The sequence below is a fragment of the Lampetra fluviatilis genome (assembly GCF_964198595.1).
Source record: "Lampetra fluviatilis chromosome 45 unlocalized genomic scaffold, kcLamFluv1.1 SUPER_45_unloc_1, whole genome shotgun sequence".
Classification (NCBI taxonomy): Eukaryota; Metazoa; Chordata; class Hyperoartia; order Petromyzontiformes; family Petromyzontidae; genus Lampetra; species Lampetra fluviatilis.
Window position 1 is genome coordinate 1,064,385 of NW_027620425.1, and position 26,604 is coordinate 1,090,988.

Below are 26,604 nucleotides of genomic sequence, written 5' to 3' on the forward strand. Positions count from 1 at the left end.
CGAACTGGCACAGCACGTTCTGTTTACGTGGCAAACCCCCTTACGAATTGGCTTACTTTGGGTGGTGGTGGGGTTTAACGAGACAAAACACTACTACACTTCTATTCATGCGATCTAACACAAAAATGCAACATCTATTGTGGACAAACACTCGTAGATGCATGTATTGTGAGTGTAAGAAATTACTTTAATCAATGCAATGCTACTTGATTAAATCTTTTAATCAATGCAACCAAGACCAATTAAGGGTCAGATGGTGATAGTCTGAGAAGTGCAATTTAACAGTTACAATGATGCACAAATCAACAGGGCATTGAATGCCAAAACCAAATCAAATAACTGCCCAAGTAATTAAAACGATCAAAATACCGCACATCGCGGGAATAACTGATAAATTAGCCAGATGTTTGGAAAAACAAAACATCCCAGTCAGATTTGGCACGGTACATAAAATACAGAAATTAATTTCTGGTACAAAAGATGTGTTATCGAAGCTATCGACAGAAGGTTTGTACAGGATTAACTGCGCGTGGTAATTCATCTTCTTGGTTCTTTCGGTAAAGTCACGTAGAAGGGAAGTAATAAAATAATAAAAATAAAACATAATAAAATTATTCTCACGACGTCATTCAGACTCTGTCGCCTCGACGGACCTGGTTTTCACCTGAGGACGGCTGCTTGCGTTGTGGCCGAAACGTCGTGAGAATTATTTTATTATGTTTTATTTTTATTATTGTATTACTTCCCTTCTACGTGACTTTACCGAAAGAACCAAGAAGATGAATCCCTGCAGTCACGAAAGCTTTAAATCGAAAAATACAAAAGATGTGTTATCGAAGCTATCGACAGAAGGTTTGTAAAGGATTAACTGCACGTGGTAAATTAACGAGGCGCGTGCCAGTAGCTCGGCTCATGAACGGCGCCTCACACACAATGGGCGCGCGTGCAATGAGCGAATCTTCACTGTGATTGGCTCCCGATGATGGGCCTAGAGGGGAAAATGGTCGGAGGCACGTGCGCGTAATTACGTCACGTGATGTGAGCTCCCTCAATGGACTCTCAACATACTCACTTGGGGGCCGTGATTGCGTCTATGAGGCCCTAGCGCGCGTGGCTGGGCTCGTTAACGGAGTCTCACGCAAAATAGGAACGAGTGCAGGAAGCGCCACCCATCCAATTAGTGAATCATCATGCTGATTGTCTCGCGATGATTGCCTTCTCCCTCCGACCCCCATGATTGGCCAGGGATGGGAAGGCAAACCCGCGTGATTGTTCCACGTGACGTGCGCTCCCTCGATATAAAGGAGGGAGCAGACGGCACACCGCATCTGCTCTTCACGGGACTGACTGCTTTTGTAAGTGGTGAGTGGGGTGGTTACTTTGCTGTAGGATTTGCTGTAGGATTTGCTGTAGGATTTGCTGTAGGATTTGCTGTAGGATTTGCTGTAGGATTTGCTGTAGGATTTGCTGTAGGATTTGCTGTAGGATTTGCTGTAGGATTTGCTGTAGGATTTGCTGTAGTGCCCCTTTCCATGCCATGTTGGGTGCATGTTTTTTTTCATTCTTTTATATTAACTTTCTGCGTTGTCAGTTTTCTTTTTTAGCTCTGAGGCTTAATGGCTTCGTAGGTACTAAGCCGAACGAGCTGACACTCCTACACGCACTCGCCGCGCATGACAATTCAATATTTCCTTATGACCTGTCCAGGTCCCGTATATTTTGCTCCTTATTGCGTTTTAACATAATCCATGTAACCTTCCATTTTGACATTTTATGCAAGATAACATCTCATTAAAGAGAATTTTGGTCAAGTTTTATGCTGCAAGTAAAAGCATGCATTAACTTGTTTACCTAAATTTTCCCTTCCCAACATCAGCAATGGGCTTGTTTGAACAATATTTTTCCAGTATTGGCTGGGTTGATCTCCCCGTAATTTTCTAAAACAATGTCTGTTCTGTACCTTTTCAAAGTCTCGCCTGCCAAAATTCTGGCTGAATCCCATGTTTTAAAAATGGATTCGTAGCATAGGGCCCGCACTACTTCCGTTTTTATTGACCTGAAATCTGAGGGTTGTATGGCAGAAGCTGAAAACTCTTAAGTTTGAAACGCAGCTAATGGAATGTCTGAAATTAATTTTATTTGTCCTGCAACCTAATTTTTTTTTCTATCTAAAGAAGGGTATAATTTGACCCCCTTTTCAAACGGTGCTGTCATAAATTTCTCCACCCTGACATGATGCAACACCTAATGACCACTGCATTATGCCTGCGCTCTAAAAAACCTCTGCTGTTTATTTTTTGGTCAGGATGGTTCTTACCTGGGCGATTTGCATATGCAAACATCTTTGCCTTGGATTATAGGGTTAATCTGGTTTTCCCACACTACCTTAACCCAACTGCTTCTGTTCATATGACACGTCTAGGTCGCCTTCAGACAAGTCCCTGGATCGTCTATCCGAGCTTTTCATTGTTCGTGGAAAGAAAAAGGTATTTGTGCTCTTGCAACTTGACACGTGCATCCCTCTTGCGTTGCCCCACTGCATGATGGTCTACTGTGGCTGAGTGGATCGAGGGTTGTGGAATGGGAACATACTCTAGCCTGTTTGTAGGGAGAAAAATGTATGGGAATTTAGTTTTGATACTCTGCCACCAACAATGCCCGCAGTTCCATGAGCACGCACGCTTGTGCTTGGACTAATTGTTCATTGATCAGCAGAGTTCATTGTGTTGTGCACTTTTTGCTTTAATATTGATTCCACAAATTTAAATCTTAAAACGGTAGTCGTTTTGACTAGGGTTAGTTTTGCTTGTGTTGCATACTTGCCAAAGATTGAAAACATGATTTAACATGTAAAATGGCTTGAGCACTATTTGGTGCCCACTTTTTCAGTCCTTCCGAAGTATTTTAACACACATATGGTACACTGAACTATAGTCCTGATTTTCAGTTTTTTTGTAAATGATAGTACGGCAGGACTACTTGGCTTGAACCATGCTTTCCCTTCTGTCTCCATCCAGGTTGACATAATGTCGTACCCACTTACGCTGCACATCATTGGAGGCCAAGGTGGAAATGCGTTCTCGTTTGATGGGAGGAGCAATGCGGCCACGCTGCAGAAACTCTCCGTGAGCGTTGGAGGCTGGCAAGTGAGGGGAGTGGAGGTGTGGCTGACTGATGGGCGAAGGCAGAAATTCGGCACCGTGGACTCCTCTGCTCAGCAGTTTGAATTCCAGTCGGGCGAGTTCATGTCGCAGCTCTCCCTGTGGGGCAATGGGGCTGGCACGCGTCTGGGTGCCATCAAGTTCAGAACGAGCCGCAACCGAGAGTTCTTTGCCAAGATGACGGACTGGGGGCTCAAGACCGAGTACAAGATCGAGGTGGGCTCCGGCATCTGCTTGGGCGTTCAGGGCCGAGCGGGGGCTGACATCGACTCCATGGGCTTCCTTTTCATCAATGCTGTCAAGTCGTCTGTGATCCAGAACATGAAGTACCCAACTATGCACCAGGTTCGGCCTAACGTGCAGATGGAGGAGATTAAAGAAATGGAGTACATAAACGCCACCAGCATCGTGCAGTCTCACACCTTCCAGAGCTCCAAGAAGATAACCAAAACGTCATCGTGGTCTACGACCAACAAGATCGAGTTCACCTTCAGCCTGACCGTCTCGGCAGGCATCCCTGAGGTCGTGGAGGTGGAGACCGGGTTCAGCTTCACCGTGAGCTCTGAGACCACGCACGCATTGGAGAACTCTGAGGAGCGGACGGAAACTCTCACGTTCCCCGTCTCGGTTCCTCCGCACAAGACCGTCACCGTTGTTGCCAAAATCGGGCGTGCAAACATCGACCTCCCGTACACGGCCCTGCTGCGCATCACCTGCATGAACGGCGCTCTCTTTGACGTTCCCCTGAGTGGCGTCTACAAGGGGCTCACCTACACCAAAATGACCGCCCGTGCTACTGAGAAATAGAGCAGCATTTTGTACCGTTTTTGATCAAATGTTCTGAGAAGAATAATTGTGGCTGACTACGAATAAAAGCCTTCTGCATTGCACTGCAATTTTCTCTTTACATGTTTGTGGTTGCATGTAAGGAATTTATATTTTTACGAGTTTCTAATGTTTATAGACATGGATATTTCACCATTAGCAGGGATTTTTGTAGTTGAGCTTCATCCTAGATTTTAAGTTTTTGTGACTACAAGGATCCACTCCTTTTTTTCACCATGACTTACCGAAAGAACCAGAGTGTCAGGCTTCATATCCTCCATTCTGCATTGCATGGCTATTATTGAAACGGTGGGTTAGTGGCATGGTATGTTTTACAGGTGGCAACAACAGGCTTCCCGCCAGGGATTCTTTATCTGTTGTGCACGAATGCACTATCAAACTAAGTTCCTACCTGCCCACTCCGAAGGAACGTGTTTTGCCACGGTTATCGCTTGAGTGCTGTCGGAGTGTTTTTATCATTTTAAGGTTTAATTTTTTTAGTTGCCTATCTACGCAACTTTACCGAAAGAACCAAGAATATGAATTCCTGCAGTCGCGAACGTTTTAAGTCGCATTTTAAGCTCGTTCCCTTGTTAAGCCCTCTCCAAACACAACTCACCTCGGTCACCACCACAACTCGCTCACACCTACAGATTAAAACTCTGATAATAGATGCATTGTCTTTGAAACTGGGCCACACCAGAGACTGCTTTCGAGCCGAGTCTCAAACGGTGTAAGACAAGAGGACGTCGAAGACGATGCATCATATGCGATCAGTGTTTTTGCATTCTGTGGTTAATGCAGACATGATTTTGTCAAAGGCTTCAGTTTGGTGTTTTAACGTCTTAACAACTGTTTAATTGCCAGAAAAAAAGTGGAAAACATATTCTCATATTTTTGTACTGGAAAAGAAGATCCCATGATCTATAGGATGATCATGTTTTTACCAACATCACAAACGATTAAAGAACAGGCGTCCTTCTTTGCCTCAACCCCATCCTTTCTGGCAGCAAAACACGAGTTGTGGCAATACTTCCAAACGACAAATAGATTACACGTTAATGCACTAAAGACCCTCATGTAACAGTGCAGGGTGGGGGGCGGCACACGAGGGGATGGGGTGGGTGGCCAGCACCACACGCAAGCCCAGCCCTCCAAGTGACGATAGCTCGCTATGTAACACGATTTTTGTTCCTGGGTAGTATATGTTATTTTCTAATTGCTTATGCCTCAAAAGTATAGAAAATGGCTATTATTTCCCACAAACTTTGCTGGGTGCTGTACTAGTATCCTACACTATACACTACTCTGGGCGATGGTGATTGAGTGCCTCCACCAAGACGTTGAGGGGTAACTTGGTGACGTCACCACGTTAGGGGGAGGAGCGTGCGTGGTGACGTCACAGGCATCGATGACGCAGCAGATAACTTGAACTGCGTGGATATTGTTGTCGCCTTTTGTGTTTGTCGCTTCGTGTTTAATGAATGGGCAGCGTTGCGGGATGCAGCGAGCACGAATGACGCTGTACACAACTACGTTGCTGTTTGTGTTCTGTATTTTTTATTGTAGAATCGACGATACAAGCCACTCGTACGTGAATATTTCTACTTTTTAAAATTTATATTAATGTTGTATATCTCCCACAACCCATGACACCACAAGAGTAAAATACATCCCAGTTACTATTGCTAGTCACTGCACCCCTATCAATTACACCCCCAGTGGAAAACACATTCCAGTTCACCATTGCTAATCACTGCACCCCTATCAATTACACCACCAGTGTATAAACACATCCCAGTTTACCATTGCCAATCACTGCACCCCTATCAATTACACCCCCAGTGTATAAACACATCCCAGTTCACCATTGCTAATCACTGCACCCCTTTCAATTACACCCCCAGTGTATAAACACATCCCAGTTCACCATTGCCAATCACTGCACCCCTACACTTCAGTCACACTCCTCTGGCAGGGTGAATACATCCACGTTGGCTTCACACACACACAGAGCAGTACTTATTTTATCAACCCCCCTCTATCCCCTAAAAAGGTTGTGATTATTGTTTACGCTCAGACCCCCCTCCCCCCCATTCTGACGGACAGCCACCAGCCAGTCGAGTGACGGTGATGAGGGTGGCGAGCGCCGCGAGGCGTGGCATCTGCCCTCTGCGCTGTTCGCGTTCACCTCTCAGCACGCACCACTGAGATCCACGATCCTCACTGACTGACCAAATGTATAGTACGACGTCGCACGCCCCATAAACCCCAAATGCCCTACTCCCAGCCCAGGATGTAGGGGCTGAGCGAAGGTTTGATGGAACGAGTGCAGCAGCGCCATGGCGTCGGCGTTGTAAAACGACAGCAGCCCCGCGTCCCAGTCCAGGTGAACCCCGACTCTCCGCGGAGGCTCCGGCACCGTCAGTGAGGTCTCTACCCCGCCATGCCACACTGAGAAGCTGGAGCCACGTTTCTCTAGACACCAGGAAACGTCGCTCCCTCCCAGGCAGCACTCATCATCATCCGTTCTCCGTGGGATCGACCCGTACGCGACTCCAACCCGACACTGCCTCGCGCCCCCCACGTCCACCTCCCAGTAGTGCTGACCCGACGAGAAGCTCTCAGAGCACAGGGCTTGTGGCCGGTACTGAAAGTAGTGTGAGCGTTGGTAATGGGAGTGAACGATCATCACACCGTAACACGTCACTGTCCTGAGATCCGAGGAAATTAGGAGGAGGATGTGGGCTGAGGTCGTGTCCAGAGTCGGTGAGCATCCATCTGTGGTGAGGACAGCGACGACGCTCGTACAGCGGTCACGGCGACACGTGCGCAGTAGCGGCACGAGCAGTGCACATGGCGAGTACACACACAGACACGTGGTGTGTACACACACACACAGACACGTGGTGTGTACACACACACAGACACGTGGTGTGTACACACACACACAGACACGTGGCGTGTACACACACACATACACGTTGCGTGTACACACACACAGACACGTGGTGTGTGTAAACATACAGACACGTGGTATGTACACACACACAGACACGTGGTGTGTACACAAACACAGATACGTGGTGTGTACACACACAGACACGTGGCGTGTATAACAACAACCGCCATTCACTACGAAGTGGCGGTGACGTCACCACGACGATTGTGCCAGGCCATGTGCACATTGAGGCCACGTGAAGTGTCGATCGCCCGCTGGCCGGAGGTCACGGGGCAGACCCAGGTGCCACGGGTCGACTGACTGAGATGACCGAAATGACTGGCTGATGCACCACCCGTGCCCCCTACTGTGCCAACTTGCTGTGCTTTATCCACCCGGTGCTCCGCTCGTTGTTGTGAGCGTCGCTCCTCCGCCCTCTGTTGTTGTTGGAGGGCGACTGCTTTCAACTGCCCAGTAGCAGCGTCCTTCACGAGCCTCCTCCACAGAGGCCGATCTTGACACCGCTGGTACCAGTCATCGGCAAGTCCACTCAGGTCCACGTCCTCCTGTACCACATCACTCCATCTCTTCTCTAGCCTGTGCCGCGCCCGTTTAGCCCCCTCTATCCGGCCGAACAAAAACTGTTTAGGCATGCGGTGGCTGGGCATGCGGGCTACATGACCTAGCCAACGCAGCATTGCCTACCGGAGGAGCTCACCGATGGGACTTTTCTCAGATCTTTCAAGGATTTGTGAGCTCCTCACACAATCCAGCCTGATTAAACCCAGGATGGATCGTAGGCAGGCCAGCCTAAATGTTTCTAATCGGCGAAAATGCTCCATTAGGGGGGTCCACGTTTCCCAAGCTTAGAGAAGGGAGGGAATGACCGTGGCCGAGAAGACCTGAAGCTTCGTGCGGAGCGACAGACCAGATAGCTTCCACACAGCATTACGCAACCGATGAAAATATATTGCCGCTCGACTGATTCGGAGTGAGACCTCTGCTGTTAAACCGGATCCGGTCATGAGCACACTGCCCAGGTATGGGAAACCGATGAAAATATATTGCCGCTTGACTGATTCGGAGTGAGACCTCTGCTGTTAAACCGGATCCGGTCATGAGCACACTGCCCAGGTATGGGAAACTCTGTCCCATCACCGATTGGGAGTTGTAGGGGTGGAGTGTCCGATGGTACAAAATACCCAGGCAGGTGGTAAGGCCCCACCTCTTAGTGGCACGCTCCAGCTTCAGCAGCAGTGTCTCCAACTCCTCCTCTGAGTGAGCAGCAATTACCAGATCATCGGCATACATAACGTGGTTGAGCAATAGGGAGCCATCCCTTGACCGCACCCGGGCATCGATCAGCCTCCCATTATATCTGTACCAAATGGAAATTCATCCAGTACAGCTATTGAAGGCTTCACGAACTACGTGTTCAAAATAGATGTTAAATAATGTGGGAGCCAGAGGATATCCCTGTCGCACCCCAAGGTGTACAGGGAATGGCTCTGACTCCCGGCCACGTAGTTTTACCTGGGCCTGCTCACCATCATCAAGGTCCTGAATGAGCGTGAGCAGAGGGTCAGGGACTCCGAAAGCACAAAGAACAACCCAGAGCCCAGGCCTACTGATGGTATCATAGGCCTTGACCAGGTCAATAAAGCAGAGATGTAGGTCTTGTTGGTATTCCCTACACCTCTGCTGTAGCAGACGGACAGAAAATATGGCATCTGTGCAGGACTGCCCTTTCCTTAAACCGCATTGGGGCTCCGCAAGCCTCCCCTTAGCGTGCCTAGCAAGGCGATGTTGAATAATTCTTGCCAGGACACTCACATCCACACACAGACATTTTGTCACTCCGCTGCTGGATGAGCGCCTCCCTGCGCCGTGCGCGTCCTGGGGGGTGGGGGGGGGGTTATTTTACCATACTTCACCGCTGTCGTCAGTGCGCGTTGGCGATGGTGGAGATGGTGACTGTAGAAGCTTAGAGGTGTAATTCAACAGTGGTTCACGCTGCGCTGCCCTCTGCTGCCCACCCCGTTTTTACTTTATTTAAATTAATTTCGATGCCCGAATATCTCCAGGTCCTCTGCTTTTGCCCCTCCGCATTTCGGAACGCGCGTTCAGAGTACTCGGCTGCCGCTATAAATGTCCACACGACCATGACGATGACAATGATGACGACGATATCAGCCTCTGCGTAGCGATAGGCGCACTGCGCTACGAACCAGGCAACCTGAGTTCGATTCACGCTCACGGCCAACACCGGTGACGATCATCTGAAACAGTCCTGGGCTTCGTTAGGTCGACTCAGCCTCAAATGAGTAATCGGTGTGGTCTGTAAACGTCGCCACTGGGGAGACAAAGGCGGCCGGGTGTGGTGCTGGCCTGCATAGATGCTCGCAAACAGCACTGGCCCAAAAAGTCTGTTAAGGCTACACGGGCTACACGGGGGTCTTTGCTTTTGGGTTAGTAGGTGATCGAATGGTTGAGTAGATGAGTGGGGGAGAAACTGAGTGGGTGAGGTAGTGAGAGTGTGTGAGTGGGTGGGCGAGTAAGATGGCGGCGTGTGAGTTGTGTGTGAGTTGAGATGCGTGAGTGTGAGTGAGCTGTGTGTGTTTAAATTGAGATTGGCGGGTGCAGGGGGGTTTAATCATGTGTTTTTTCTCCATCTGTCATCATCATCTCTTTTCTTCATCTCTATCGTCAGTGTAAATATAAATGTACGTGTCTGTATTCATTACAATACAAATGCACGTTTATTTATTATAACTGAAGATTCATTAACTTCGTTAATCGAATTTTATTGAGTTTAAATGTGATTAAGGCCTAGTCCGTTAGCGCCTTGCCTAAAGCCCACGGCTTTTTATATATTATTTTTAAGTTTAATTTGTGTAAATGTATGTGTCTATTTATTATAATTCAAATGCACGGATATGTATTCAAATGTATGATTTATTTACTTTGTTTATTGAGTTAAACATTATCAAGGCCTAGTTCGCCAGCACCTCGTCTTCAGGCTTTTAGTATTGTGTATTTATCCTTTACGGTTTATGAATAAATATGAGGAAACCACTGAGGCAGATTGAAAACTACTTTCTTTAGAACAGTTTTTTTGGGTGTTTAGTTTGTTGTCCTTCCCCAACACCTCCGATTATCGCGGTCGGCTGTGTACGGTGCGAAAGAAGTTCAATGTAGGTCTGTGAGCTGCTCACACTAGAAGGCCTGGTGACACCCAAGACGGGTCGTAGGCAGGCCACGTTTAAAACCACACAGATATTCAAATCAACACTCACACACATCCACACACAAACACACAGACGGTGACAACAACCGCAATTTGCTGCTAAGTGGCGGAGGCATCACCACAACGCTTGCGCCAAGCCATGTGCACGACCCAGGTGCCACGGGTCGACTGACACACAAACACACTCAGACGAAGACCCCCATTTAGCCTTAACGTGCTTTTGGGGTAAGTGCTGTTCCCCAGCAGCATAAATGGGGGCCGGCATGGCACAGGAGGAGGTGTGTGGGTGGGTAGCACCAGGCCCGGCCGCCTTTGTCTCCTGAAGTCACAGGCAGGTGAGGAGTGACGTGTCGCTCATGCTCGTGTGAAGTGCACGGAGAGTCTGTGGCGGAGTGCTTGAGCAGACCGAGAGAGCCAAGGTAGGACTACGACGCCATAGCGGAGGTGACGGTGGTGAAGGGGGGCTGGCTCTACAGGCGTGCTGCAAGCATATGACTCGGGGGATGAGAAATCAGGCGCACAGGCCGGCAAAGAGGGAACTGCAGACCACGCTCCGCTTGCTGTCCTCCAAGCTCGAGGATATGAGCACATGCAACGACCTGATCGGCAAGCACGGAGCCACCCTCCAGCGCTCACTCAACGACCTGGAAACCCTTAAGCTGCCACCCGAGTGTAGCGAGAAGCAATGAGCACGCCACCTTCTTCCGCGTCACCTCCAATGCTATGATCAATAGTGATCTCTTGCTCTGATGTCACATTGAGGGCGGTGCTCATCTCTAAAAACTCAAGCACACGAGCGAGAAGCCGTGCATGTGTGACGAGTGTGGCAAGACGTTTCTCGCGCTCGGCCTACAAGTATTTTTTTTCGCTTGTGTGTTAAACTGTATACCCTTGATATTTTAAAAATGGCAATTGTCCTCTTATCGTCCATACTTGTTGCTCAATATGCCACTACACCTGCTAATGAAACAGCTTATAGACATTTTGATTTAAAGCTTTCGTGACTGCAGGGATCCATATTCTTGGTTATTTCGGTAAAGTCACGTTGTCTTGCCTCACGGCAGATGGGGAGCGTACGTTCACAGGAAGTTCCTGTTTTTTGATGCTAATGTTGGTCACGTGACCAGGAAGTGACGATGTTAGATTTCCACTGTACCACGCGGGCGTCAGCCATTACACAGATAAGTCAAGATGGCGGCACGCATCGCATCTCAGTGAGACCACAGCCGCACTTGTCCATTGTGGGAGCTTAAGAAGCATTATCTGTAAGTTATTTATATTCCTATAATATTGGAAATGCTGTTGTAATGTTGGAATGACCGTTATAGCAATGTAAATGCCTTTATGGTGCCGTTAAGTTGTTGTAGTAAATACGAGGCCTAGTTAGTAACGAAGCCTGTGACTTTTCTTATTGTGGATGTTACTTGTGATTTAGTAGGTCGAGTCAGACTTGTGCCTATGTTGCGATCCTGAGAGTGATGACGAAGTATCTCATCCACAGTTTAGTGTTAAGTGTAATGCTGTACATTTGGGGTGCAGTGGGATGAATACACTATGTGCCTGTATGCAACGCACCAGCTTGTGCCTTTGTCTAGTTGTTCAGGGGTAATGTGGGGGCCTGGTCCTTCCAGGATCTATTGTTATCTGAGACAATGTTCTGATGCTGTGGTGTTCATTGTGTGGGTGTTTCCGAATTATAACAGATGCTGTATCTGTGTTTTCTCACCAGTTTTACCTGTTACAATCAATAAATGACGATCGGAGTTGGACGGTCATCCTGGCTCCGAGGGTTTATTGAACACATGGTTATCTACTCGACTAGCGGTGCAACGCAGCGCACGGCGAGGCCGAGATACACGTAGAAGGGAAAGAACCATTAATATTGCTTATAGACACTTCTACACTCCATCCTTGTATGCTTTTAAACCATATCTCTGTCCCATTACTTCACCAGCACTCCTTCCAAACTTAATTCTACTCTTAAAAATATCGCCATCTGTGAGCTGCTGCTATTCGTCAAAGGATCGCCGCTCTTCATCCCTTCACAGAAAATACCTGTGCAAACTATTCATTTTACTTTTCTTATTTCTGGGAGGTATTGAGCTTCAACCTGGCCCAAATGTAAAGAACTCGTATAATTCTGTAGATTTTTCTGGCAGAAAAGATGTTGGTGTTCTACATGTCAACATCAGAGGGCTTGTGATTAAATTAAGTCAACTAAAACTAGAAGTGTCAAATCTGGACCCGGACATATTTTCGCCTTACAGAAACATTTCTCACTCATGCCGTAAATGACTTGCAGATTACGATTGACAACTACAACCTTTTTCGGCTTGACCGAGGGTCTAAAGGAGGTGGAATTGCCACCTATGTTCAGAATACTATTGCATGTTCACCAGCTCACTCCTTGTTAAAAAATGTTGCTTTGAAGGTCTGGCTCTCAGAATAACTCTCCCAAATAATCAACAGATATTGGTAGTGTGCTGCTATAGACCGCCTACTGGTAAGGATGTTGAAGCTGCGTCTGCACTGAGAGAGCTTCTTGGGGGCCTCCCTAAAGGTGAAATAGTTTTAGTGGGTGATTTAAATTGGAATTGGCTAAACCCCCCGCTTGTGGCCACAATTTTTTCTGATGAATTTAACTTATTTAAATTAATAAATGCTCTCACAAGACCCAACCTAAAATATCCGGGACAGTCATCTCTGCTTGTCCTATTGACAAATGTCCCTCACAATTTCACACTGACTGGTGTTTTGGGTAATAAGCTTAGTGATCACTCCTTCATATTTGGGGTGAGATCATCAGCCAGACCCAAAGCCCCCCCTAAATTGGTTGAGAAGCACTCCATGAGACACTTCAGCACTCAGGCATTTACTAATGATGTGCTTCACTCGGATATTGACAAGGTCTGTGATATCCCCAACCTGACTACGGCTTGGGAGACCAGGAACACGTTTCTCCAAATTATTAACAAACATGCTCCGCTGGTTAGATTTAAAATTAAAGGCAACCGCCCACCATGGTTTTATCCTTTGATTACCAAGCTCATGAAATCTAGGGACAAGGCTTGGGCATGTGCTCAGAAAAGTAATTTGGTCAATGACTGGCTAGAATACAGGATTTTAAGGAATAATTGCGTTAAAAAAATACGGCATGCAAAAAATGCTTACTTTTCTTCCACTCTCTTGGAATCACATGGCAATGCCAGGATCTTCTGGAAAACAATCAAATGTATCGAAAAGGCATCCAAACAGATAATCTGCCTGTTGCGCTTAACCAAAATGTGGACTATTTTTCAGAGCCCCAAAAAATAGTCTACAATTTTAACCTTCATTTTTTTGAAGCTGGTGACCTTTATGATAATGTATTGGGAGTCACCCCAGCTCATGCAATTTCCTACACCCCTGTCCAAACATTAAACGAATTTAGTTTCCAGCCTATCCACGAAAGTAATGTTCTGAAACAACTGTCCTACTTCAAAGGGTCCTCCTCTACCGGAGCGGATAGTATTCCCGTCTTTGCTCTGCTAACTGTTGGTCACCTAATATACAAACCTATAGCCCATATTTTCAATCTGTCCATCAAAGAAGCATCAGTACCTCTAGAATGGAAACATTCCTATATTCTTCCACTTTACAAAGGGGGCCCTAAAGATGATCCAAATAACTACCGACCTTATGGGAACTTCATTTGCCAGTAAAAATATGATAATTGGTTTCTTACCCTTCTATCTGGCAACAAAACTGACACCTTTTTACAAGGGGTCATGTTTGCATAGACCGCAATACCTGCAGTCATAATACAAACAAAAGAACATAACTCTGATAATGTGCACTGTCCTTGAAGTTGATTGGTCCACACCCGAGACAGCTTTCCTTTGGACCAATCAACTTCAAGGACAGTGCACATTATCAGAGTTATGTTCTTTTGTTTGTATTATGACTGCAGGTATTGCGGTCTATGCAAACCTGACCCCTTGTAAAAAGGTGTCAGTTTTGTTGCCAGATAGAAGGGTAAAAAAACAATTATCAACTACCGACCTATCTCAATTTTGTCCCCGTTGATGAACATTTTTGAAAAATTATTGAACTACCAAATTAGCAGTTTCCTTTCGATTTAAAGCTTTCGTGACTGCAGGGATTTATCTTCTTGGTTCTTTCGGCATCAGTAATAAAATAATAAAAATAAAACATAATAAAATGATGTTTTATTTTTATTATTTTATTACTTCCCTTCTACGTGACTTTACCGAAAGAACCAAGAAGATAGCAGTTTCCTGTCCGACAACAATCTATTACATCTAAACCAATCTGGATTCCGAAAAAAATACAGCACCACATCTGCTGCATTAGACTCTCTGAATCACATTTACAGTAGCCTTGATAATAAGCAGTACTGCCCCAGTCTTTTTCTTGACTTGTCCAAAGCCTTTGATACAGTGGACCACAACACCCTGCTTAGTAAACTTATTTGCCTCCATTTCTCCAAACACGCAGTAGAATGGTTAAAAGTACATCTCTTCTCGCACCCAAACTGTATTAACAGATGGTTGGAGGTCAAACAGTGTGAAGATAACAAAAGGGGTTCCACAGGGTTCCATCCTCGGCCCCCTCTTGTTCTCTCTTCTTGTCAATGACTTGGGCACTGACCTGGATCATTCCAGGGTAAAGCTGTTTTCAGATGACACGATACTGATTACTGCTGGCCGCTCTCCGGATGACGTGATTGCTCAGCTCCAGGGTGATTTCAACAAACTACAACATCAGCTAGTTACTCTTAAACTAGTCCTGAATACCTCCAAAACCAAGGTGCTATGCTTCTCACCAGGACTAAAGCAAGAAGTTATTTCCCCCCAATTATATTCCGTTATTAATCATCAAATAGAGCAAGTCAAGATCTATAAGTATCTTAGGGTCATCTTTGATTCAAAACTGAATTTTCAAGATCACATTGATTATATTGGTAAAAAGACAAAAATATAAATGGTTTTCTGTATCGACACAAGCACTGCTTCCCCCCTATGTTCCGCTTGGAATTGATAAAAGCTACCATACTGCCTCTACTTGCTTACTGTGACATCGTATATAAATCAGCCCCCAGTGCTTTACTGAAGAAGCTTGACTCAATTCATCACTCGGCCTTAAGATTTGTATTGAACTGCCATATAGGACCGACCACTGCGATCTCTACATTGGGTCAAACTTAACTTATCTTAATGATCGACAGCTTGTGCATCAGATCGTATTTATTTACGATGTACTTCCAAAAAAATCAGCAGACTACCTGCTGGATCTCCTCATTGTTTCGAAGAACAAATGTGACCTAAGGTCTTCGCTCATTTGCCAGCTTCACATTCCTAATTGCCATACAAATACTGAAGGAAGGGCCTTTTCTATTGATGCCCCTAGGGTCTGGAATGCTATCGCCAATAAACTGCAACTTGGATCACTACCTGTGAGATCTTCACTCAAAACTGCTCTAGAGGAGTTGTACAACCCTAGCTGCCACTGCTATTCAGAATGGACTGAAATCAAATGTATCATTCCAAATGACCACTGCAAAGTATGGTCTTCAGTTTTGATTATAGTGTGCCTATCATTAAAGGTGTATTGAAAATGGTAGATTGTGCTACTGATACTCCAGCTGTTATGGAGTGACTCATGCAGTCAACTATGGCTGCAAAGTTTGGTCATACATGTTATGTATATCGTTTATTGTTAAATTTGAATCACAGTTCCTATGATCACTCTTACATTGTTTTTATAGATTTATTTTGGTGATTTTGAAAACGTTTTGGTTTAACCATGTCAGTTTTTTGTAGTACAGAGTTAGTCTGATAACTTTCATCTACATTGTCTTATGGTTGTTATTGTTTGACTTGCATCCCACTGGGATTTTTTGCACACAGCGTTGAAATGCGGTGTTTTTTTCTGGAAGACTTTGCTGTTTTTTCCAGGATTTTTCTGTTGCGTGTAGTCACTTCAAGATATTTCTTGTTCATGTTTTTGTTTTGAGTCGCATGGCTCACAGGGTTATACCTAATAAATGAAATGAGAGTGTGAGTGGATAGGTGGGTGAGTGGGTGGGTTTTGGGTGGATGGGTGGGTAAGTGAGTGGGGGAGTGATTGGGTGGGTGGGTAAGAGTGTGAGTGGATGGATGGGTGGGGAATCTTACAGTGGAACTCTGGGACCCAATCACTTACATTCCCAATGCACCTTTTTAATTTTAATTACCTGAATGTACGCAGGTCTCCCTTGCCAAGGGGATCACGCTTCATGAATGCACTCATGCCAGGGGTAAAATAAAGGACGACCTCCAAATGGGTAGTATTTGTCGGCAATCCGGAGTCTGTAATGGAGTCTAACGAAGATCGACGTGGCAGAGGAACGTACCGAGAAAAGGCAGAAGTTTAGTTTGGACGCCGCCCACTGAGATGAATTTTGCGAGGTTCAAACTGCGGGAGACGGGGGCTGGGTCATCCTGAGTCTCCTGGGAGACGGAGCTCTCGCTGCACTCACACCACAGGACACACACAGAGTCTCATGAGGGTCCATGTCTCTACACTCACAGCACAGGAAACACACAGTCTCATGAGGGCTGCAATGTCTCTCTACACACGGGCAAAACAGGCAGTCATCGACTAGTAAACAGCCCTTACTTATGAACCACATTCCATTAAATATTTTAAAAAATAACATTGACTTAAAACGCGAACTCGCAATTGCAAACTGAACCCCAGAACTAATTTGTTCGAATGAGTGATCCTCCATGAAACGTAATGAGTCGGACTCGCACTGGGAGTGAGTGTTTACGTGGGGTGTGTGCGTGCGGACATTGTGTGTGTGTGAAACTATGAGTTTGTGGGGGGCGGTAGTGTAGCGGTGAGTGCACTGAGCGATGAAAGCGGCGACCCAAGTTCGATTCCTGCTCACGGTCAACACCAGTGACGATTATCTGAACCGGTCCCGGGCCTCCCCTTAGGTCGACTCAGCCTGAAATGAGTACCTGGTGTAGCGATGTAGTGTAGTAAACATCGCTAGCACTGGGCATTGTATTAGCCACGCACCCCCTCGTGTGCCGTACCGGCCTTCATAAGTGCTACTCGCGAACAGCACTTGCTCCTGCAGACTGTTAAGGCTATGCACGGGTATTTTTATTCGTGTGTGGGGGGGGGGTTAATGGTTAGAGCGCAATGCTACAAACGTGGCGAATAAAGTTAATTCCCGCTCACGATCAACACCGGCGACAATTATATCTGAATGGTGACCCGGGCGTCCACCGAAGTCGACTCAGCCTCAAATCAGGAACTGGTGTGGGGGTGCAGTAAACAACGCCACTAAGGCGACCCTTGAAATGAACTTGAACTTGAATGGCCGACCACCCACCCCGATCGTGTGTCACAGTGGCGGCCTTCTTTGGCGCTGTTCGCTCACAGCACTTGCCCCAAACAGCCTGTTAAGGCTACACGGGAGATTGTTGTCTTTGGGCCGTGTGTGTGTCTTTGTCCGTGTGTGTGTGCATGCGCGCCTGCCCCGTTTGTTGTGGTGACTAATACCCCCCCCCCCGCTTCCAACTACAAGCTCGCATAAATGTAATCGAAAATAAAATGTTTTCTATTTATGTTCATTTACTGTACGTTTAATTTCCTATACTGTATTTTTTTACAGTGTTAGATGAAAATGTGCAACACTTCTTCCTAATTATGAGTTTAACAATGCTTCCTTATTTGTTGAACCGTAACACATTTTATAACACTGACCATGTCGGCATTTAAATACCATTTTTTTCTGACTTACGAACGAGTCTCAGCAACAAATTACGTGCGTAACCTGAGGACTGCCTCTATGGGATATACAATTGACCATACGGGATTACAACTCATAAGACCGGGAGCAAGAGCAGAGCCTCACCATTCTGGCGAATTGCCCGATGATGCTGGATGCAATTACCAGCGAAACGTCGTACTACTCAAATATTGTAAATGTTTTGGTTTCACGCTTCAACACACCGGTGGGCTAAAGCAGTGAACTATTTGTCTTTTGTCAACGTGACACTTTTTTGCTGATTGGCCGTGTCGGGTGGTGGAGGGTTACGACACATTTATAAATAACGCGATCTAACCCAAAAACGTTAATTATGAATAATATTGGTCGCGAAAGCCTACGTGTTAAACTGGGATTACAACTGCATACATTTGGTTTATTAGGATTCAAATCGCGACCGTTCGCTGATTTGTCCACCAGGTGGCAGACAGAGCTCGAGTTTGAGTCTGGGTTGGCACTGACCTGAGACTTATGCACGGGATCCTGAAAAACACAAAACCCACATTTCAAATTAACATTGACATCCTAAAGTCCTAAACAGACGCCTTACCTCTACACAGTCACCTCCTGTTTACTGTAGAGCCTGACATCAAGGAATTAACAAATACCCACAAACGGAGAATGGTGCACAAACAGGGTTATCTATGGAACCTATTTGCCAAATATCGAAATTATAAAACAATTAAGAAGAGGCTTTATCCTTTTTGGAAGTTAAAATAAAATAGGAGATGTTTAGATGTTCAAACACCAAACAGATATCTATTGCAAGGCATCACTGCTCAACCAGAACTATTAATACTTTGATATTTGTATTGTCTTTGTACTGTTAAGCCTATTCCTATTTTTATTACACGCTTTTTATTAACTCACTGTCTTTTGTTGTCGTTGTTGTTGTATCCTCAAATTTAGTAACTAAATTTTAACCCACTTCCCAATGTTGTATCGACTGCAAACTTGGTATACTTATATGTCATACTGATGACAATACTATATTCTATCATTAAAAAATTTAAATATATTTTAAAACATTATTTTTTATACGTTATGTTTCGACTTGGGTGTAATTGTCCATGGTCAACTGACGTTGGCTGTAAACGGCCACGGTCCGTTACGTTATGGCAAGCTTCGGGGCCATTACTAGTACATTTCATGAAAGCATGTTTTACAATTTTTTTTTTATATGACTTATTTCATCAAAAACAGGGTTCGTTTAACTGGACACGGACAGACCCCAACAAATGACAAAGCCACTCTGCAGGTCTAGTCTAGCACCTAAACAAATGGTTAAATAATCTTCAACAATTACAGTTTTTGAACTCTGAATAAGCTCAACTTTGTATTTTACAAGGTAAGGCCTACTTGGCTATGTCGCTCTTGTTCAGTAGCGAGCCGCCTATCACAAATGACAGCTCAATGGAATGGCTCACGTGGACATTTATAATAGCGGCCCAAATACTCTGAATGTGGGGGGAAAACCCCAGAGGACCCGGAGAATAATCCTCGCATCCACGAGGAGAGAGACAGAGAGACACGCAAACTCCAAATATACAGCAGGCGTCAGGGTTGGTATCGAACCCACGACCTCCTGCATCCCAGGCGAGGTAGTTAACATCTCCTAGCCACCGCGACGAGTGAATGGAGGCGGTGCCACCTTCAGGAATGTGAAAGGGTCCTTCACGGCGAGTGCGGCGAGCAGCTGGTTGATCTCCTGCTCCAGATCCTGTGCTCTGCTCTCGTAGCGATCGATGTCCGCCTGGATGCGGGACAGCACGGAGCGGCCCTCCTCGTCCACGCACTCCAGCGCCTCCGTCTCCTCCTGCCTCAGCCGCTCCCTCCGGCGCTCAAACTCTCGGCTGATCCGCGTCCTGGTCCCGCTCAGAGACTCCTGCACGGGGATATTCGCGGCGCGCTCTCGAAACGCAATGCGACACAGCGCGATGCCATTTTGTGAAGGACTTCGACACAGCCACGATCTCGTGACTCCGTACGAAGAGGCAGATGATGTAATGTTTGAGAACGAAAGAAGGAGGATTTAGCGAGAACATTCATGGGAACCGTTATGCCAAAGTATCTTAAGTACCCATACTGTTTGCATGTCTGTCTAAATCTGCACGTGTCTGTGTGTCTCTCTGTACCTGCACGCGATTGTAGTCACCCCTGAGCTGCTCTATCCGTGATTCTGCCGTAGTCTTCTTCTCCTCTCTCCCCGTCATCTCGCGTCTGAGCGCCTTCTATACACGGGGTAGACAAATACGCGGTGTTTGGTGACTCCCATCATTGTCATCATCATCATTTGGCCCATGTCTTTAACCCGGAGCCTTGCAGGCAGGTTTTCTGGATCGCCCAGAGATAATAATCATCTCCCCTTTGAAACGTCCAACCTCGCAGGCTACGAGGTGGTCTTCGGTGAGCAGCATAATAGTCCTGTCCCAGGTAGGTGGCTGGATCACAGCGAGGTTTATTGAAGGGGTGCCCCACTCGCACGCTCGAGTTTTCTCCAGTTTTGTCAAACAATGGAATCTCGCGGAACCGATAACCCCCCCCCTGCCCGAGATATACACAGCGCACTTTGCATGCCAACGTTCTGTCACGGAATGCAAATACGCGGCGTCTATGTTAGAGGCGGTGTTTCGTTTTTTACACGAACTCTTGTAACAGAATAATATCTAAATCTGCCCAAATCGACGATCAAACCGTGCCCGACGGCCTCTCCTCTCCCACTGGAGTGGCCTTATGTTTGCCTCTTTTTAAGTCCACGGTCAGTGCACTTTTGAAGCGTCTCGAGTGTGAAGCGTCTCGCGTTACTCCACATTTCTCTCATTGCTATTCTCCGCGTACGAATCTTATCACGCCAAGTGTATTTTACATCTTTGCCAGTCATGCCACAAAGCGCTCTGTCTTATGACTAAACCATGGAACACCCAGCTTTGCCATCCGTTCCAATAAACATGGCCACCTTCCGTGTCTGTGCTGTCTATCGTGTGCCAGTTTTTCACACTCAGTGTTGAACAAAGTGATTTGATTAGCCGTCACAATGCTGACACAACAGGACTTACCTAATAATGTGCAAATATAAATAATAACATACAGACGCTATTGTTTAACAATACACATAGTTCTACAGTTACACTGTGGGATATTGGATGATAGCAGCGATTTATATCTCACCTGTTTTTCCCGCTGTACATCTTGCACTGGATTGCACTCATGCCCTTTATGTTTATGAGCAACGATGCAGAGTAGGCAGACCAGGCGCTTGTCCTGTTCACAGTAAATAATTCGCTCCATATGGTGTATCTTGCACTGTTGCTTCGCCAGGTTCGCGGTGGGACCCATCAGGACGTGGTCTCTGAACTCGGGATTCTCCACGTGAGGCCTCAAGTGCGTCACACAGAAGGACAGCATACATGTCTTGCAGGTCTTCACTGCAGGGGTCTGGTCATCACCGCAATTGCCGCACACGACGGACTCGGCCATCCCGACTCCAGCTCTGAGCTGCTCAGCCAGGTTCAGCGAGCCGCTGTTGTTGCAGCAGCGGCTCGCTATCCACGCTCTCGCCAGGAGTCGCGCTCGTCGTGACCAATCGGCTGCGCTGGGATCGCTCGCTGTGTGGCTCAAAGAGACGCTGATCCAGGACGTCTCTCTTATAGCGACGGTGAAAAAGGAAGTAAAATTGCTTTCATTGTCGTCATTGACATTGCGAGACACTCCCTGGAATGTGAACCCACTCACCCCAAGGTGCATCCGTAACCCCTTGCGAAGTTGATCTTCTTTGGAGAGCTCCTGTACCACACAAGTTGGTGGCTCAAAGATATTTATCTGCCTCGTCTGATATACAGGAGGGTGTTGGTTCAGTCCCGACCCTGATGCCTGCTGTATATTTGGAATTTGCGTATCTCTCTCCCCGTGGTGGCGTGGATATCCCACCGGGTCCTCCGGTGTTTCCCTTCACATTTATAAACAGGTGCTTAAGGGCATTTGGCTTCTGTACATCTCCACGTGTTAATCCACTTTGTTGAGCTATCATTTGTTATAGCTAGGTCGCTTCTGAAAAAGATATATACAGCTCAGTGGGCCTTACATGGTACAGTTAAATTTGGTTAATTGGTGTTAGTTTAAGTGGTCCGATCTTTGCTCATCAGCAAAAAATAAGGCCAGACGGCAGCCCCTAAAGACTTTTCAGAAGAACTAGGAGCTTGTTTCCCCGAATAAAGCCTGTAGAGTTAAGAAGCTCTTGTTCAAGTGCGGCAGACATTAACGCATTCCACACTTACACTCGCCACGCACACGAGCGCACTCACCCCACTCACCCATACACCCACTCACCCACTGTCCTTCTCACTCACACATACACCCACCCACCGTCCCACTCACTCACTCACACATACAACCACCCACTCACCCACCCACTGTCCCACTCACTCACACATACACCCACGCACTCACCCGTCCACCGTGCCACTCACGCACTTCACAAACAGAAGTTAGTATTTCCCCCTCGAGTAAAGTCCAATGAGCTAAGAAGTAGCCCGGTCGGCAAACATCATAAAAGCATTCCACAATTACACTCACACCCTCACACCTCACCCACACACTCATCGGCCACTCACTTGCTCACTCAGCCACTCACTCACTCGCCCACTCACTCACTCGCTCACCCACACACTCACTCGCTCGTCCACACACTCACTCGCTCACCCATGCACTCACTCGCTCACCCATGCACTCACTCAGCCCCCTACTCACTCGGCCACTCACTCGCTCATCCACCCTCTCAACCACTCACCCACCCACTCTCCCACTGTCACCCACTCAACCAACCACCGGCTCGCCCACTCGCCCACGAACTTCAGAATCACAAGAACCAGAAAGTGTATTTACCCACTGAGCTAAGAGGCTCTTTTTTTCAAGGGCAAACCCCAGACCGTCAGATGTGGGCGAGGTTTGTCGTTGATGGGCTTGGGCCTCGCCAACAGGTCTGCCCGCCACGAGAGACCCATTCGTTGCCTCTACCCTCCAGTTGGGGTTAGGGGTCGGCAACCCCGAAGTAACAAGAAGAAAAGGCTTCATTTTTTGTTCGAATTCGTAAAAAAAAAAGACAACTACAATCGATCATCGATAATTAGTTTTGTATAACTTTAGTGTAAATACATGTTAATTTTGATTCATATGTTGTTTTTTGCTGACTTTATGTGAACCCAAAGACACAAATTCGCCCGTTTTCTCATTGAAACTAGGTAAATTTCAAAATATCACTCTTCTGGTCACAAAAGCAAAGTTTGTGGGTAATAATAGACACTTTCTGTACTTTTGAAGCATAAGCTATTAAAAAATAACACTTACTACCCAGAAACAAGAAAATAATTGTTTTTGTTACACAGTGAATTACTACTGTGATAAAAAAACAGAAAATGTATACGGTGCGATCTTGGCGAAAAGTGTGCATGTAATTCACCGGTCTGAAGGCAGAGCCTTCGAGATTGTAGTGGTAAGTACGGTACAGTAAAAACGGCAACCTTTTACATTGGGATATTTATTTTAATCTATTTGTACGTTTAATTACACCAATTTGATGCAGTAAACTCATCTTAAACATACACACAAAACATAAACACACAACACATGTAAACATAACATTACGCAAGAATGTGCAAAAAGAAGCAATTTTTTATTATGATTTAGTAGTGATAATTATCCGGCGTTTTATTAACTGGAGCTGTAATAGAGCGATGAAAGCTGGACACGTAAAAAAAAAGCAGACAAATCTTGACTTAAAGCTTTCGTGACTGTAGGAATTAATATTCTTTGGGTCTTTCGGTAAAATCACATTGATAGGTTGAAAGAAATAAAAATTTTTTTACAAAAAACTACGACGATTTTTGTTATCTTTTTACTCTCTTTGAACCTATCTTCGTGATTTTACCGAAAGACCCAAAGCATATAAAAGCAGACATTTGGAAGTGGGCATGTCTTTGCCCACCTATGGTGTCGAAAAAACTGGCGTCTTAGCCGATCAAAGAAAGGGAAATGAGGGAGCGTGCCACTCGACCATGACGTGACCTACTCGACTCGCGCCCCACTCTTAAGCAGAAACGTATTTTTGTAAGTTTAAATACTTGCTTGCTCTTAAACAGCTATTTTTGTTACGTTTAAGCACTGGCTTTTCGGTTTATTTGATGTCCGTTTATAGGTTAATCAATTCAGGGTACAGGGCATCTTTAATGCGTAGGCTTTCGCGACCAATATCCATAAACGTTTTTTTTGGTTAGATTGCATTAATATATAAATGTTGTGTTGTTAAAACGCGCCACCACCTGACACAGCCAACTAGTAAGGATTGTCAAGTAAACAGAACATGCAAATTCGTCACTAGTGTAATAAAGGTCGTGGAAGCGACTTCTGGAATCTGGTCTTAATTTGCCTTTCTTTTATAACACTCCTTCACGCTGCTGACAGACAGCGTGAGAGGGATAGAGAGACGCGCAGCCACGTGGCAGCCTGGACCCCCGCTCCAGCGTGGCCTCACCCTCTGTTCGTTCCAGATCTGACCACGTGTTGTTCGTCTCCACCCCTTTTAATACCTGGGTCACGTGGTACCTTTCCACTAATCCTGGTTAACCTCTATGGAATCTTCTAGACTCCATCCTACGCTCCCAGGACCACGCCCCTGACTCGTCCCCCCATTGGGTGTGGCTAAAGCCAGCAGTACCAATCCTCTACTTACAGATGTCACCTTCCCATTACGTCAGGGCCACGCCCCTAGGCTTCTCCCCATTGGCTATGGGCCAGGACCGGCAGAGCCAATCATCGTACGAGGTGTAATCCAACAGCAACCCGGATATGTCCTCACATTACACTAGTACAGCACTAGTGTATAGTGTAGTGTATAGTGTAGTAGTGTATAGTGTAGTGGTGTATAGTAGTGTAGTGTAAAGTAGTGTAGTGTATAGTGTAGTATACTAGTACAGCACACCGGTTTGTTGGAGAGCCAAGCCACAACATTTACAATCTGAGTACGATGTTTCACCAGTAATTACAACTGGCTTCATCAGGCTGTGTCGGGTGGTGGCAGGTTTTAACGGCACAGCATTTATATATTTTCGCAATCTAACCCCCAAAAAACCCCTTTATTATACAGGGCATCTATTCAGATTCGGATATACGCTGGTCCCAGGGATTGAGCAGTGAGGTGTTGTGTAACGTGGGGTTGAGTTGGTGTGCATATGGTCATAATTACAGATGCATGAATGCTCCTCGGAGCACTTTGAAATAAAGAGTTGCCGTTACCCAAACCTCTGGTGTCCCCTCGGCAATGGAGTCACTCGATCCTCAAGAGGAGGGCAGAACACGACACAGAAGTATCGCCTCCAGACTCATTGTTGTTGCCTCTGTTAACTGGCCCGTCCCCTCGTTACGATCATGAGCGGAGATGGACTGGGCGAGATGGTTACACGATCCAAAACACCTATAGCACGCCGTCATTGACGCCATTGCACCATATACGGGCAAAGACGCCCACTTACAAATGTTCGCTTTTATTGTATTATGCCCCCCAACCTCCCGAAGCCACCGGATAACACTACGTAACACGATTTTTGTCCCTGGGTAGTAAGTGTTATATTTTTTAAATCGTTATGCCTCAAACGTATAGAAAATGGCCATTATTCCCCACAAACTTTGCTTTTGTGACCAGGACTTCACGTGAAAGAATGACACAAATGCACAAGTTTTCTGTTTGAAAATAGGTACATTTCAAAATATCACTGTCAATTAGGAAATAACACTTACTACCCAGGGGAAAAAAACGATGTTTTTGTTACACAGTGATCGATGATCGACTGTAGCTCAGCATCTCGAGAGCCGCCCACAATGGATGCGGTGAATAGGAGAATTTGGTGACCTTTGGTGAGTAACGCGATGGAGGGGGTCCCTCCTCTGGAGAGCCACGTGAGGGGCTCCTAAGCCACAGGTCGCCGACCAACCCCTGCGTTGCGTTGTGGAGAGGTTTGTCACTGTGGGATGTGCGTTGAGCTTCTTGGGCGCCGTACGTAGTCAACCGTGCTATGTATGTGGAAAGTCTTTGGCACCGTACGTAGAAAACTGTGCTATGTGGAACTTCTTTGGCACCGTTCATAGCCAGCATTGCTATGTATGTGTAGTGAGTTCAACTGAGTCGTAGACACACTTCTTGGAGGCAACATTATTAATATCAACACACGGGGTAACTGCCCCTTAACAAGATAACAATCTATGGTGGTGGACCACCAGGCTAACTACACTAGTTATACCATAACTAGCTACAACAGGCCGGACCACAGCTTTGGTCAAGGTCCACGTGTTGGAGCCTCTGCAGGATGTAGACGTAGAACGTGGAGTCTTCAGGATGAACAGCAGCAGCCGGTCCCTCTGGGGCACCCGGCTTATATCCTCTGTGGTGTGGCTGGCTCCGCCCTTAGCCACGACCACCTTCTAGAATCCTCGAGCAGGATCTCGACCCTGACACGTAACCACCCCTAGCCCCCACCTGGGGCCTCTGTGTAGACTTTACTGGTCACGTGTCCTCTGGGGTCAACCAGAGTGCCACGGCCCTTTGTAACCCCATCTC

At 46.3% G+C, this 26,604-nt stretch overlaps 2 protein-coding genes across 3 annotated transcripts; one reads left to right on the forward strand and one right to left on the reverse strand.

Annotated features, from left to right (window-relative positions):
• Positions 1-1,287: 1,287 nt before the first annotated feature.
• Positions 1,288-4,049, forward strand: LOC144953783 (aerolysin-like protein). 2 transcript variants are annotated; one of them, XM_078884423.1, is made up of 3 exons: positions 1,288-1,355; positions 2,423-2,486; positions 3,018-4,049. In XM_078884423.1, exon 3 carries the CDS (start codon positions 3,027-3,029, stop codon positions 3,966-3,968), a length of 942 nt encoding a protein of 313 aa, XP_078740549.1. In that variant the 5' UTR covers positions 1,288-1,355; positions 2,423-2,486; positions 3,018-3,026; the 3' UTR covers positions 3,969-4,049. The 2 variants fall into 2 exon arrangements, with proteins under 2 accessions (XP_078740549.1, XP_078740550.1); XM_078884424.1 differs by having other exon boundaries at positions 1,353-1,362.
• Positions 4,050-6,180: 2,131 nt separating this feature from the next.
• LOC144953802 (tripartite motif-containing protein 16-like) lies at positions 6,181-21,476 on the reverse strand. The gene is made up of 7 exons (XM_078884441.1): positions 21,168-21,476; positions 20,135-20,230; positions 19,651-19,884; positions 18,469-18,482; positions 17,456-17,464; positions 16,569-16,684; positions 6,181-6,767 (listed from the first exon to the last, which is right to left on the reverse strand). Exons 1-7 carry the CDS (start codon positions 21,474-21,476, stop codon positions 6,181-6,183), a joined length of 1,365 nt encoding a protein of 454 aa, XP_078740567.1.
• Between the last annotated feature and the right edge of the window lie 5,128 nt (positions 21,477-26,604).